The 14,513-nt window shown below is 48.5% G+C and overlaps 1 protein-coding gene across 1 annotated transcript; it reads right to left on the bottom strand.

The window, feature by feature from the left end:
- Nucleotides 1–241: 241 nt before the first annotated feature.
- On the bottom strand, nucleotides 242–13,824 carry MMP23B (matrix metallopeptidase 23B). Its single transcript, XM_038160075.1, has 10 exons — nucleotides 13,454–13,824; nucleotides 11,308–11,628; nucleotides 8,309–8,427; nucleotides 6,391–6,530; nucleotides 4,937–5,104; nucleotides 3,684–3,848; nucleotides 3,368–3,478; nucleotides 2,651–2,777; nucleotides 1,819–2,034; nucleotides 242–1,776 (listed from the first exon to the last, which is right to left on the bottom strand). The coding sequence occupies exons 2-9, from the start codon at nucleotides 11,476–11,478 to the stop codon at nucleotides 1,860–1,862; spliced, it is 1,176 nt and encodes a 391-aa protein (XP_038016003.1). The 5' UTR covers nucleotides 11,479–11,628; nucleotides 13,454–13,824; the 3' UTR covers nucleotides 242–1,776; nucleotides 1,819–1,859.
- Nucleotides 13,825–14,513: the final 689 nt, after the last annotated feature.

Here is a 14,513-nt window from a genome sequence, read left to right as displayed (position 1 = left end):
CAGCAAAGTGGGATGTTGGTGACAGTAAAGAGAGTTTATTTTTTATTTTAAGTAACTAAATTGTTTGTGTCTGAATATATTTGGGGCAAAAAGAAAAATGACAATTATGAGGTTTGTATCCTTGGAGAGAGCTGGGCTGGGTTTGATACTCCCTAACCAGATTTTTTTTTTTGTTCTGTAAATGTATTTACAGTGCTGCAAAACAAATTACTCTATTGTTTTATAAATCAAAAAAAAAAGATTTAATATGGAGACTTGAAACTTTATTTTCTGTGAAAGTTTTTTTTTAATATATGCCCTTTTTCCATCCAGAGAAGAAGTCAGCTGTAGTGGTTGTGCAAGGCCACATTCCAGTCCTTTCTGGGGAAAGAGGAGAGGAGCAATCATGATGGAATCTCATCCTCTGCAGCCCCTGATTTGTGAAGCTGTCACTTTGTTTTGGGAACAGGCAGAGCTGGAAAACACCACATTTTCCTGCAACCACAGCTGGGCGCCAGGCCAGTAAGGGATTCACTCCAATCCTAAACATTCTATGGGTTTCAGTCCATGCTGGGGAGTTTTCCTGGGGAAAGGCTGGAATGCGGCTGTGCCGCAGTTGTGGTGAGCTGGGAACGCAGCCTGCTTGTTTTCCTGTGCAGGAGGACAAAACTCCCTGCTCCCCTCAGCCTGAAGGAGAAGCAGCTGAACGTTCCTGATTCCAGAAGCTTCCCCAGGAACCCGCAGGAGTGCAGGGAAGCTGTGGGGGATTAAAGCATGACCCCACTGCGGAGCTTGGCCACGACATGGAATTGTTCCTTTCCCAGCCACTCCTGAGCTCTTCTGCTGGAGGGGCACTTCCACCTCATCCTGAGGGGGGAATCACCTCAATCCCACAGGGCTCAAGGCTCAGACCCCTCAAGGACCAAGCTCTGAGCAGCTCAGATCCCTTAATTACCAAACTGGGCAGTGCAGATCCCTTAATTATGAAACTGAGCAGCTCAGCCCCCTCAAGAACCAACCTGAGCAGCTCAGACCCCTCAAGAACCAAACCCTGAGCAGCTCAGACCCCTCAAGAACCAACCTGAGCAGCTCAAACCCCTTAATTACCAAACTCAGAGCAGCTCAGACTCCTCATGGACCAAACCCTGAGCAGCTCAGACCCCTCAAGAACCAAACTTAGCAGCTCAAACCCCTTAATTACCAAACTCAGGGCAGCCCAGACCTCTCAAGGACCAAACTGAGCAAGAAATGCCTCTTGGGATAAGAGGGAAGCCCTCAAACCACAGGAAACCACTTGTGGGGAGGAGCTGTTCTGTGGATCCTTGGACGGAACGTGTTGGAATGGACTGCTGAGGAGCAGAACAGGGTTTGTGTGACCCTCACCCTCCTGACAAGTGAAAGAAAATGAATATTAAGGCTTAGCAGTGTAATTTCTTCTTTTGCAGTGCACCAGGATGTAAAAAATGGCAGGAAAACACTCAAGAGTGTTAAACTTGTCCTTTTGCTGCCATGCCCCTGTCCCAGGGGGATGAGTCTGCTCCTGGTTTGCAGCAGTTCACACAGCTCCATCTGATGCTTTTCTTACAAAAAAAAAAACCCAAACCAGGTTTTTAATTCTCTGTACAGCAAATAGTTGATAAATTCTTTATCATTCAAAGGAATCTGGAAGAGTTTGACATTCCAGTAGCCGGTCCCGGAGTCTCCTTAGCCCAAGGTAAAGCAGCTGCTGAAGAATTCAGCTGCACTGCTGGAGATGAAATTCTAAAAGGCCAAAGGAGCAGCTGGGAACAGGAGCAGGAGCTGCATCCAGGGCTGCAGGAGCTGCATCCAGGGCTGCAGGAGCTGCATCCAGGGCTGCAGGAGCTGCATCCAGGGCTGCCTCAGTGCTTCAGCCTGATCCTCCAGGAATAAGTCGTCAGGATTCTTTCTTTTTTCTTCACTATGCAAGTGTAAGTCCCCTCGTTGATGGCATTTGCAATGATGCTCATGTGATCTTCGTTTAGGGATAAATACCCCGGGTAGGAATATTCCAGAAGCTCCTTGTCTTTATACCAGCTGTCAGAAGAAAAAGGATGGAAGCTGAAGGGAATATTTGTCATTTCTACTGACGCGTTTTGCTGAGTAAGTGTAGAGCAGAACTTTACCAAAACCAAGTTGGGTTTTACTCTATTTCAGGTGTATTCATAATCATGAGGCAGTGTGGAGTTTGAATCTCTGGAAGTTGATGGAAATTTGGGTCCTCAAGTCTAAACCAACTCATGGATTTGAGCCAACCTAAATTTTAGATACATCCAGAACCTGCTCCTACTTCAGTAACAACTAACTCATTAAAACCTGGAAGGATAAATTGAAATTTAATGGGGTTTTTTTGCAGAATAAAATAAAAATATGTATTTTATAAAAATAATACAAATATTTAAAATTTAAAAAAGAGGAAAATATAAAATTTTTATAAATATTTTGCAGAATATAAAGAATATAAATATTCAAGCCGGGGAATTCAGCTTGATAGCAGCCATTAGCTTTGTGCTGTATATAAAATTGGATTTTCTCCTTTTTGAGCTCCAGATTATAAACTCCATTTTTCCTCACCCTGTTTTTTTTATCATTCTTCCTCGTGGATTTTGGCCCGCGGGGTTTCCTAAGGCCTGGATGAGCACAGAGCACTTACTAGACTTTGCCTTTCTTGTGGATGATTTTCTGCCCGCAGCGGAAGGTGACGTTCCTGCCCTCGGACACCGTCTTGGTTTTGGTCCTCGGGGGGGGCAGAGTGGGGGGCACCGTTGGAAATGGGAATTCTGTGCAGGGAGAGAAGGGAATGGCAGCAGTTAAGGAGCTTTATCACCCCAAAAGGACACTCAAATTCATGCGTTTAAGGCTCCTTAAATAATGACTTGGTGAAAAAGTGCCTCCTCTTCCTGAGCAGTTCCTGGATGGACAAAGAGCGTGATGGATGTGCAAAGATCACAGAATCACAGAAATCACAGAATCACAGAATTTCCAGGTTGGAAGAGACCTTTAAGACCATCGAGTCCAAGCCATGTTCAACACCTCAACCAGATCATGGCACCCAGTGCCACATCCAGGCTTTTTTCAAACACATCCAGGGATGGTGACTCCAGCACCTCCCCGGGCAGATGATTCCAGTGTTTGCCCACTCTTTGTGTGGAAAACTTCCTCCTCAATTCCAGCCTGGATCTCCCTTGGGGCAGCCTGAGACTGCGTCCTCTTGTTCTGTCAGTGCTGCCCGGAGAAAGAGAGCGACCCCAGCTGAGCACAGCCCCCTTCAGGAGCTGCAGAGAGGGATGTGTCACTGCTCCCTGGTGGGAAATGAAGCTCCTTTTCCCTCCTCCCCTGCAGCCCCCAGCCCCAGAGAAGCCCCCGGTACCGTAGCAGAAGTCACAGGTGGACGGGCAGTGCTTCTTCATCAGCTTCCTGCGCTTCTCACAGAAGCCTTTTTTGGCCCACGATGGGCACATGAATAACCTGTCCTTACAGCCTGGAACAGGAGGAGATGAGGCGTTAGAGGGGCTGGGGGAGACTGAGCAACCCACTTTGGGTGAAATGTCAGAGGAGCAGCGTGGAGCTGGGATGGGGAACGCTCTAAAGCAGCAGCACGAGCTGGGATGTGACACCAGGATCGCTCCACAGCTTCTAGCTGCCACCTGAGGCAAAGCCCTGCAGGGACTGAGCCCCCTTCTCACCGTAGAGCCTGTGGATTCCCCACACCTCATCCTGGGAGATGCTCTTCTTGCCCGTCAGGGTGGCGTTGATGTGCATCAGGGCGTTGGGGTTCAGCGAGTGCATGAGGCCCAGCGCGTGCCCGATCTCGTGCGCGGCCACGTGGACCAGGTCTGTCAGCCACACCCCTGGGGAAGGAAAGCAGCTGGGCTGGGCTGTACAGCAGTGTACAGCTCTGCTTCACCAACAATCCTTGCTAGTGTGAAACCAGAGGAAAGGGTTTGATGCCTCAGGTTTTAACTCTTCTGTTTTCCCCATTCTGTGCTGCTTCAGCGGGTGGCTCTGGGCTCACAGCAGGGGATGCTGAGCTCTCTGCACAGAGCAGGGACACAAAACAATTCCTGCTCCAGCTGGGCACCAAGGACAAATGATCCAAAGCTCAGCCCAGGAGCACAAACACCGTGGGCTGCAGAGAGACAAACAAGCAGGGTGGGACTGCACGGGCTGGAGCTGGACTGGGACAATTCACTCCAAGATGCAAACGGAGCAGAACTTCTCATTTTGTGACCAATCATCCATTTTTTGGGGCCATTTTGGCTCCTCTTGGGTGCAGCCCTGGCTGGGCTCTTGTGCTGCCCAAGGTGGAACCATGGAGGAGATCCTTTAATAAATCCCTGCTTTGTTCTTTAGCTCTGTCCAGCCTCTGCTCCAGGCCAGCCTTCCCAAGGCATCAATTTCAGCACTAGAATGGGCAAAGCTGCCCCAGGTTCATCTTCTCTGTGTCTGCTGGGGCCCAAATCCAGCCAATAATTTCCACATGCTTCTCTTTCCCAGCAGCAGGACCCAGAGCAGTGCCAGGCTCCAGGAGAGCTGCTCTGGAGCAGCAGTGTTTGACCCAGTGCAACACTGACCCTCCTCAGCTTCCTGCTCTTTGCTCCCACAGCTCTGAGCTGAAGAAATGGGGTTGGGAAGATTCCAGGCTGAAGGAGGCTCTTGTTTGACCTCCACAGCCTGGGGTCCAACTCAAGCCTCTTGGCAGCATCCAGCACGTGGATTTTAACCGAAGGATGTGGCTGAACTATCCAGTGATTTCACTAATCCAAATAATTCCAGCAAGAAATGGCCCTGCCACCACACAGAGCAGGCTCAGGGCAGAGGAACAACAACTCCCAGCCCCACAATGAAACCCCAACTGTCTCATTGTCACTTTCCCAGCTCAGGCAAATCCCAGAGGAAAATCTAAACCCCAGGCATTCCACATGCTCCCTGTGCTCACCTTTCTTCCAGCTGAACCTGGTGTTGCCCAGGATCCAGTACTCGTGGTCGTCGAAGTGGATTTCCCCGTGGGGTGGGAAGAAGGCGTGGGCCAGCTCCCCCGTGGTGCCATCGAAGCAGTGGTGGGTCAGGGACTCCAGGCAGTCTGTGTGGTTGATGGAATAGAAACCTGGGGGAAAAGCAGCAGCCTGAGGGTTATCCAGCAGGATCAGCCTGCCCAGGAAACCCCTGGCTCGCCGGGAAGGTCTCTGATGGGATCCCAGGGGTTTTCCAGCCTCCAGAGCCACAAAAGGAGAGAAATGCAAAGCGATTGTCAGGACTGATGGCAACGCTCTGCAGTGCTGACCCTGCATGGAAGCTGCTCCCAGAGGACACCAGTGAATTTGTTTTCCAGCAGGGAACGCTGAGCTCCCCTGGCAACACCAGGTGGAAATGATCTTTTTGAGAGAGAAGCTGGACAGAGCTGATAACCCCGGGATTGTTCTGTTTTGAACATAAATAAGCAGATGCCTCGGAGTCAGAGCTGCAGCAGGACCACAGGGGATCCTGAATGCCTGGAATTGGGCACCTGGAGCTCCCACAGGTGACAGGACAGAGCCCTGGGAGCCTCGTCACGAGGGGAGCGTGGTGTGAAATGAGGCTGAACCTGCTTGGCACCAGCAATCTGTGCTTCACTCAGAAATCCCAGGAAGAGCTGAGGGCTTGAGCAGAAAACACCTCAGCACTGAACTGTTCCAGGCCCCAGGAAATTCAGGAGCAGCCGTGGAGAGGAGGAGGGAAGGGATGGAGCAGTGACTGCTCCAAAGGGATCAGCAAGAGGGAGATTGAACCCACCAACAACCAGAACCCCTCACCTGCTCTGTGTGACCCTGGCTGTGTCACTCCACCTCCCAACATTCCCTTTCCACAGCTGGGGAGTAAGAATCTGTGCACTCTCGTTCTCCTGTGGCTTTCCCCACCTGTGGATTCTTATTCTTGTTCTCCTGTGGCTTTCCCCACCTGTGGATTCTTATTCTTGTTTTCCTGTGGCTTTCCCCAGCCCTGGATTCTTATTCTTGTTCTCCTGTGGCTTTCCCCACCTGTGGATTCTTATTCTTGTTCTCCTGTGGCTTTCCCCACCTGTGGATTCTTATTCTTGTTTTCCTGTGGCTTTCCCCACCTGTGGATTCTTATTCTTGTTCTCCTGTGGCTTTCCCCACCCGTGGGATCCCAGCAGCAGAATCTGAGGGTTCATTCTTGGCAAATGCCTGAAGCTTCACAGGAGGTGCTAACTGTGACATTAATATTTCCTTGAGCAGACAAAAGTAGATTTCTTCACTCGGCTCAAGGCAAAGGACACCCCAAACTTCATCCAAGAGTCCCCCCCGCCCAGATGCTGCATTACACCCTGGAACTGCTGGAATTGCCACACCCGCAGCTCCCTGGCCCGGTGCAGGAGCCCAGGGGGGCACTCACCGATTTTGAGGTCGCTGGGGAGGTGCCTCGGGACCTCCCTGAAGCTGAACGGGGACACCTCGCTCCACATGCGGAACGCGGCCGCCAGCCCCCGGCGCGTGGCCCTGGCGCTCAGGAGGTTCCTGGGGAAGGACAGGATCCTGCAGGGACACACACACAGCACACCTGGAGAATTTACCAGCTGCCCCGTGGCAGGGAGGCATGGTGAATCTGCCTCCATGCTCCCTGAAGGCTAATTTATTACTTTATGATTCTATATTATATAAAAGAACACAGCAGGGACACACACACAGAGCACACCTGGGGTGTTTGTGAGGTGCCCCGTGGCAGGGAGCAATGGTGAATCTGCCTCCATGCTCTCTGAAGGCTAATTTATTATTTTATGATTCTATTTTCTATAAAAGAATCCTGTACTAAACTATACTGAAGAATACAGAAAGGATACAGACAGAAGGCTAAAAGGAGAATAATGAAAACTCGTGACTCCTCCCAGAGTCCTGAACTGCCTGACCCTGACTGGTTATCAATTATTATTAAAACAATTCACATGAAACCAATGAAACAATCACCAAACACATTCCAAAGCAGAAAAACACAGGAGAAGCAATCAGATAATTATGGTTTTCATTTTTCTCTGAGGCTCCTCAGCTTCCCAGGAGAAGAATCCTGGGCAAGGGGATTTTTCAGAAAATGTGACAGCGACACACACCCTCAGGAAATGTCCTTCTGATCCCTCAGGTTCAGCTTTTCTGTTTTCCCCATTCTGTGCTGCTTCAGTGGGTGGCTCTGGGCTCACAGCAGGGGATGCTGAGCTCTCTGCCAGAGCAGGGAGACAAAACAATTCCTGCTCCAGCTGGGCACCAAGGACAAATGATCCAAAGCTCAGCCCAGGAGCACAAACACCGTGGGCTGCAGAGAGACAAACAAGCAGGGTGGGACTGCTTGGCCAAAGCTGATGGAGATGCACAGATCTGCTCCTGTTTGGGCCATGGAGATGCACAGATGGCTCCCAGGAACTTACCTGGTCCCACAGGAAGATCTGCCCTCAGGGAACTGCCTCAAGTGGAGCAACTGGGACAAGCTGGGCATATTCTCTATCCCCTCAGGATGATTTTTAGCTATGCTGATTATGTCCTCCCCCGGTCCCAGCACATCCTAAAGGGAGCAGAAGGTTTTGTATCAAACCTGGGCACTGAAGGCTCTCAGGAGGCTGAGCCTGTTTGGGGTGAGCAAGGGAAGGAGCAGAACCCTCCCTCAGCACAGGACTGGCAGCAGGGGCTTTCTATTGTTTATTTGTCAGGGAGAAATGAAGAGGGATTGCTGAAATCCCTCGCTAAGCAGCACAACATTAGCAAACTCAATTGTGCTGAAGGGATGGTCCAAGGGAGGGCTCAGCTTTGAAAAATTCCTGCATTATCTTTTCATGGAAAGCTTCAAAAATTTGGGAATCCTCCCATTGCCTCCTGGAACAATATTCAAAAGTTTAGGGCCTGACTCAAGTACTCAGCTACTCCCACGGAGAGGGGCTGATTCTGCCTTGCTAAGAGCCCTGAAATGACAGAAATCCTGAGCTCACCTTTCAACTGTGAAAACCTGAAAGGGTAAATTCAAATTTACCAGTGATTACCCAGAGATTTCCCTCAGTGCTGATTGAGCTTCAAACAGAACTCTTAAAAAAACCCCACCAGGATAAACAGACTCAATCCTCAGTCAGGACCTTCTGAGGGAGGTCCCTGGTGTGGGGAGCCTGCCTGTGCCCTGACCGGCCTCACTCCAGCCAGAGGAGCAGCATTTATCCCAACATTCCTGCTTTGGAGCGGCCCCCAAAAGCCACAGGGGCAAAACCCAAACCCACTGGACGGAGCAGGAGAATCCGGGAAGGTGCCGGGATCATTCTGGGGCTGGTTGCAGGCCTTACTTGTAGGTGAGGTTGAAGTGGTCCCACTTGAGGTGGCCGGGGGTGATGGTGTAGCGCCTGCTGCGCGCCGGGGGCCGGGCAGGGGCCGGGCTGGGCACACCTGGGGCTGGCACCTCTTCCTTAAAGACAAAACAGGACATGGCAGACACTCCAGGACAGCGGATGCCCTAAGATTTAGCCTTGATGGTTAGCCTTTGTGTTTATTCGGCCTCTGTTTCTCAATTGTTGCATTAGTGCAGAACTCTAAACTCCACAAGAAAGCCTTAGCCGGTGTTTTCCCATTTTGTCAGACACAACAATTCCTCTGGGCCTGAGATCCAAGGGCACCCCACACCCTCAGGCCCTGAAAAGCATAAATAAAATTAAGTTTCAGGGGGGGAACTGGGATAAATGACTTCATTAGCTGAAGCTGTAATTGGAGGATTAACCCCTGATATGTAAATGGACCAAATTTAATTGTGTGACAAACCTGTGGCCGTCATCCACCCTGGGCTGGAAACCCAGAGGTTTCTGGAAACCCTCAGAGGTTTTTCACTGCCCAAGGTGCACCTCTTAAAGGCCTTCAATAAATCCCAATTAATTCTCTTAAAGCCTCTGTTCCGGGGGGCTTCAGAGGACAGGGAGAATATTCAGACATTCATTTAGTTTGATATTTATCTACCTAGATCTATTTGTCCACAGATCTATTGAGATCGATTTATCTATTTAGATTAGACATGAAAACATTTATCTGTTTAGATACTTATCTATTTAGATCTATTTATCTCTAGATCCATTCAGATGTATTTATCTATTTAGATTAGATATTTAGACATTCATCTAGACAGATATTTATCTATCTAGATCTATTTGTCTACAGATCTATTGAGATTTATTTATCCATTTAGATTAGATATTTAGACATTTATCTACATTGATATTTATCTATCTAGATCTATTTGTCTACAGATCTATTGAGATTTATTTATCCATCTAGATTAGATATTTAGACATTTATCTATTAAGATATTTATCTATTTAGAATAAAACCCTCCATGGACACCTGGGGGCTGAGAGCAGCTCGGAGGGGTATCCAAGGGATGAGCCCAGCCCTGCATCATCCCCAAACATCCCAAACCAGCTCCTCTCCTTCTTGGAGAGCAGAAATGAGCCCTCGGGAGGCTCCTGGCCACAGCAGTGCTGCAGCTCTGCCTGCAAAGTTCTCATTTCCTCCGTCACTCCCCAGCTGTAAATGTGGAGCAATGGCTGAAACAGGCACCTCTTTGTGCAGGGAGCTCTTTCTGACAGCTCCAAAATGCCCTGAGAGCCAAGAGAAGCCCTGGAAAGCCTGGAGTGCCTCAAAGCATGGAACAGCAGAAGAGCTGCAGTTCTGTGCGACACGTCTGGCTCCAGCTGGAAAAGCCTTTTAGAAGCTGGAGGGAAATGAATGGGACCCAACGTGGGGCTTTGGGAAGTTTTCCAGCTCTGTGTCCCCTTTTTTGGGGGCTAGGACACTGAAAATTGGGCTCCAGAGGCAGCGAGGCGCTGGCCAAGAGCCAGGGACAGTGGCCATGGGGCAGAAGAGCCCGGCCAGCCTCGCATTCCAGAGGCAGCAGGAGCTGTCTGCAGTCTCCCCATGGAAGAAATGATGCCCTGAGAGCCAAAGCCACATCCCTCGTGTCACCAGAGCAGGCAGAGGCCTGAGGTGACAGCTCCTGAAGCAGCACCAGAACTTTCCATGGCTTCAAAGGCTGGAAAGCTTCTCCTGCCCGTGTCTGACAGCCCCGTCTCCCTCCCTCCTGACCAAATCTCAGCACTTTCATTTCCTCCAAGGACAGATTTCAGATTTTCCTGCAGCTGGGTCCAGCAGCAGCTTTGTGAGGACAGGGAGAATATTCAGACATTCATTTAGTTTGATATTTATCTACCTAGATCTATTTGTCCACAGATCTATTCAGATCAATTTATCTATGTAGATTAGACATGAAAACATTTATCTGTTTAGATACTTATTTATTTAAATCTATTTGTCTCTAGATCCATTCAGATCTATTTATCCATTTAGATTAGATATTTAGACATTCATCTATTAAGATATTTATCTGTTTAGATCCATTTTGATCTATTTGTATCTATTCAGGTCTGTTTAGATCTATTTATCTATAGATCTATTTATCTATTTAGATCTATGTCTCTATAGACCTGTTAGATAGATAGATATCTAAATGGATAAATATACCTATTTAGACATTTAGATATTTAGATATTTATCTATTTAGATCTATTTGTGTCTATTTAGGTCTGTTTAGATCTCTTTGTCTATAGATCTACTTATCTATTTCTCTGTAGACCTGTTAGATATATTTATCCATTTAGATTAGCTATTTCTCTATCTATTTAGACATTTATCTATTTAGATATTTATCTATTTAGATATTTATCTATTTAGATCTATTTGTATCTATTTGTGTCTGTTTAGATCTCTTGGTCTATAGATCTACCTATCTATTTCTCTATAGACTTATTAGATATATTTATCCATGTAGATGAGATATTCATCTATCTATTTAGACATTTATCTATTTAGATATTTATCTATTTAGACATTTATCTATTTAGATATTTATTTAGATCTATTTGTATATCTATTTAGGTCTGTTTAGATCTCTTTGTCTATAGACTTACTTATCTATTTTTCTATAGACCTATTAGATATATTTATCCATTTAGATTAGATATTTATCTATTTAGACACTTCAATATTTAGATATTTATCTATTTAGATCTATTTGTACCTATTTAGGTCTGTTTAGATCTCTTTGTCTATAGATCTACTTATCCATTTCTCTGTAGACCTGTCAGATATCTTTATCCATGTAGATTAGATTAGCTGTTTCTCTATTTAGACACCTGGATGTTTGGATATTTAGATTCCAGCCCCTCAGCAGAGCACACCTGCGCCTCTCTTGGACACCCCGCTCCCCTCCCAGGCATTTGAGGCTCCGCTCCCTTCTCCTCACCTGGAATTCCTGACCCGCAGCTCCGGCTGGATGTTCCACAGCTGCCAGCACAGCCAGCGCAGGGAACAGACACAGCAGCCCCAGCGTGGCCCTCCAGCCACGGCTCCTCTTCTGCTGCAGGGACAGCGAGCTCTTCCTGCCGCCTGCAGAGGGGTGTTCAGCCCGGTCCATGTTCTCCAGGGGCTCTTGGAGGATTTTTTTGGGACGGGCACTCAAGGCATTCCCTGCGTTTGTGCTCCTCGAGCTCACATTTGGAGCGGCTGTGAGCAGCCCTGCGGCCGCTGCCAGAGCTGAGCACAACCAGGGGAGTTTCAAAAAGCCCTAAAAAAAAAAAAGAGATTAAAAAAAAAAAAAAAGAAGGAAAAAAAAAAGCAGACTTTACATTAAGCCTCTTTGCAATGTGCCAAAGATTCTCTCAGGCTCTGCCAAGTGGGATCGTGTTACTGCAGCTGAAATTTGGGCTGGCCCAGGAGCAGCAGCAAAGTGAAACAAGCTGGGGTGGACATGAACTCTTCTCTTTAACCGTGTGAGCAACGCAGGGCAAATCTGCAGCTGTCAGCTCCGTGTAATGGAAATAAAACTCAAAAAAACCCCCAAAAAACCGGGGGAGAGGGCAGCAAGAGGAATCCAGAAGGGCGACATCAGCCCCTTGGAATGTGTCACCGGGGATGCTCCACGTCATTTGTCACGGGCTGGCCTGGGGTGAAAAATGAGATGCTGGGAGAGCAGGCTGGGCTCTCAGCTTGGGAAAGGCTCAGGGAGCTGACAAACCCCCACAAAAGCAAAGAGCAGCCCCTCTGCCCCAGACTGGGCCGGGAGCTGCAGTTTCTGCTGTGCTGGGCTCTGCTGGGTCCTGTCACGCTGGGGTTGGGTCCCAAAGAGGCTCGGAGGGTTTGCCTGGGAGGTTCTTTGAGGCATCTCCAAATCCATTCAGGCCTTTCTGGAAAAGCTCACTCAGAAATGGTCAGGTTTTCAGAGAGCTGAAACTGCTCACTCAGAAATGGTCAGGTTTTCAGAGACAGCTGAAACAGCTCAGGAATTGTCAGGTTTTCAGAGAGCTGAAAAGCTCACTCAGAAATGGTCAGGTTTTCTGAGACAGATGAAAAAAAGCTCAGAAATGGTCAGGTTTCCAGAGACAGCTGAAACAGCTCAGGAATGGTCAGGTTTTCAGAGAGCTGAGAAGCTCACTCAGAAATGGTCAGGTTTTCTGAGACAGCTGAAACTGCTCACTCAGAAATTGTCAGGTTTTCTGAGACAGCTGAGAAAGTTCACTCAGAAATTCTCAGATTCTCAGAGACAGCTGAAAAGCTCACTCAGAAATGGTCAGGTTTTCAGAGAGCTGAAAGACTCACTCAGAAATTGTCAGGTTTTCAGAGAGAGCTGAAAAGCTCACTCAGAAATTGTCAGGTTTTCTGAGACAGCTGAAACTACTCGCTCAGAAATTCTCAGGCTTTCAGACAGCTGAATTTTTCTGTCTCATCCTGAGGTGGGGTGAACTCAACCCCAGTTCTGCCCTCTCAGAGGAAAAGGAATTCTGCAGGAATTCTTCCCAGTTCCACCAGAAACGCCAGGCAGGGGGAAGGTCATGTAAAAATTCCTTGGGGGTGTCTGAGGCATCCGAAAGGTTTCAGAAAGGCCTTGTAATTTTGATAATGAAAAATGCTTTAATAGGATTTTTTTCCACCCTAGTTCATAATCAAGCCTGCAATGTTTTATTAGTTTCATATATTTGCAGCCTCGAGCTGGCCTGGAGCTTTCAGACAGCTCGGGAGAGATCAGGCCAGGGAGCCTGGGTGTCCAATCCCATGAACATTTCCCTGCTCAATTCTCACCAGGACAGAACCAGCACAAAGTGCAGCAGAGGCTCAGACCCCAGGAAAAGGACAGGGCAAGGAGGAACAGGCAAGGAAAGAATGGAAGGGAAGCTGGCAGAGGAGGAATAGCAGAAATTCAGGGTCCAGAGCTCTCCCTCCTGCGGAATTGGCTGCCCTCAGCTGCTTTCTAGGGATGGTTCCTCCTTCCCCAGCAGCAGGAACGTGCCTGTGCATGGCTCTGAGAAAATCCTGCCTTTGGAGCTCCAAAGAGGTGCAAATTCAGCCCTGCTGGTGGCTTGAGCTGCAACCACAGCACCAAGGGAGAAACTCACCTGAGCTATGCCTCCAATTCGGAGTTTCTTTCAGAGCCTGCAGAGAACAGAAAAAGGCTGATGGAGAGGGGAGTCTCGAAGGAAAAACCTGCCTTGAAATGGGGCTCCAGACCTCCAGCCAAGAGCTCTTCTCCGGTCAGGCAGCACTGGCTTGAAAGAAAAATGTTATCAAACGCAGAGCTGGAAGAACATTGAGTTTCAGTCACAGCTTCAAGGGCCTCTCCCAGAGCCAGCAGCACTCAGGGCTGAGGGAGATTTCAGTTCTTGCACTGCACACCCTCCCCTCCTCCTGCTGGAGCAGCTGGGGCAGCTTAATCCTGACCCAGGGCAGTTTAATCCTGACCCAGGGCAGTTTAATCCTGACCCAGGGCAGTTTAGTTCTGATTTAGGGCACTTTAATTCTGATTTAGGGCAGTTTAATCCTGACCTAGGGCAGTTTAATCCTGACCCAGGGCAGTTTAATTCTGATTTAGGGCAGTTTAATCCTGACCCAGGACAGGGCTTTGTCCTGCACCTTGGCCAGGCTCAGAGCCAGCCCTGGGCAGGTGAGATTTGCTCAAGGTCCATGTGGAATCTGCCAGGACCTGAAACCCTCCAAGCACACCCTCAGTGCCTTTTTTTTGTGGCACTCGTTTTTGTGAGGAGGAGCAGAACCCGAATTTTAAGCAGAGACTGGGGACCCACACAAGCACAGCCTGAGGGGAGCAAGAATTTCCTTCATCATGTAAAAGTTTTTGTGAAATACATCTCAGCACAGCTGAGTGAGCGCACAGGGCTTTAGTAAAGAGCATTTTTAGGACCTCACCGTCGCTGAATACTTCTCCATGCAGCCACCAAGGGTTAGCACAGCCAAGAAAACCCTTTTCCATGAGTCACAGAATGGTTCTGAATGGGAAGAGACCGTGCTGCACATGATCTGTTTTATCCTGTGCTGCCTGAATGGGAACCTTGGGCCGCAGGGTTGATTCACCAGCCCTGGGACATTTCAGGATGCTGCTCCCCAGGCAGGATCAGAAGGGAGAGCAGGGTTTCTTGGAAAGCTCTTTGCTCTCTCTCCCCG

The sequence above is a fragment of the Motacilla alba genome, chromosome 21 (genome assembly GCF_015832195.1).
Source record: "Motacilla alba alba isolate MOTALB_02 chromosome 21, Motacilla_alba_V1.0_pri, whole genome shotgun sequence".
NCBI classification, from domain to species: Eukaryota; Metazoa; Chordata; class Aves; order Passeriformes; family Motacillidae; genus Motacilla; species Motacilla alba.
The sequence above is the reverse complement of the archived record's forward strand: the minus strand, read 5'-3'. Positions and strand labels throughout refer to the sequence as shown.

Excerpts from the sequence above, each read along its gene's own strand:
- MMP23B (XM_038160075.1), bottom strand. The coding sequence starts at position 11,478 with ATGGACCGGGCTGAACACCCCTCTGCAGGCGGCAGGAAGAGCTCGCTG. Across the intron at positions 3,849-4,936 it reads CAGGTTCAGCTGGAAGAAAG|GGGTGTGGCTGACAGACCTG; the intron begins GTGAGCACAGGG and ends TTCCTTCCCCAG. Across the intron at positions 3,479-3,683 it reads GGGAATCCACAGGCTCTACG|GCTGTAAGGACAGGTTATTC; the intron begins GTGAGAAGGGGG and ends CTCCTGTTCCAG.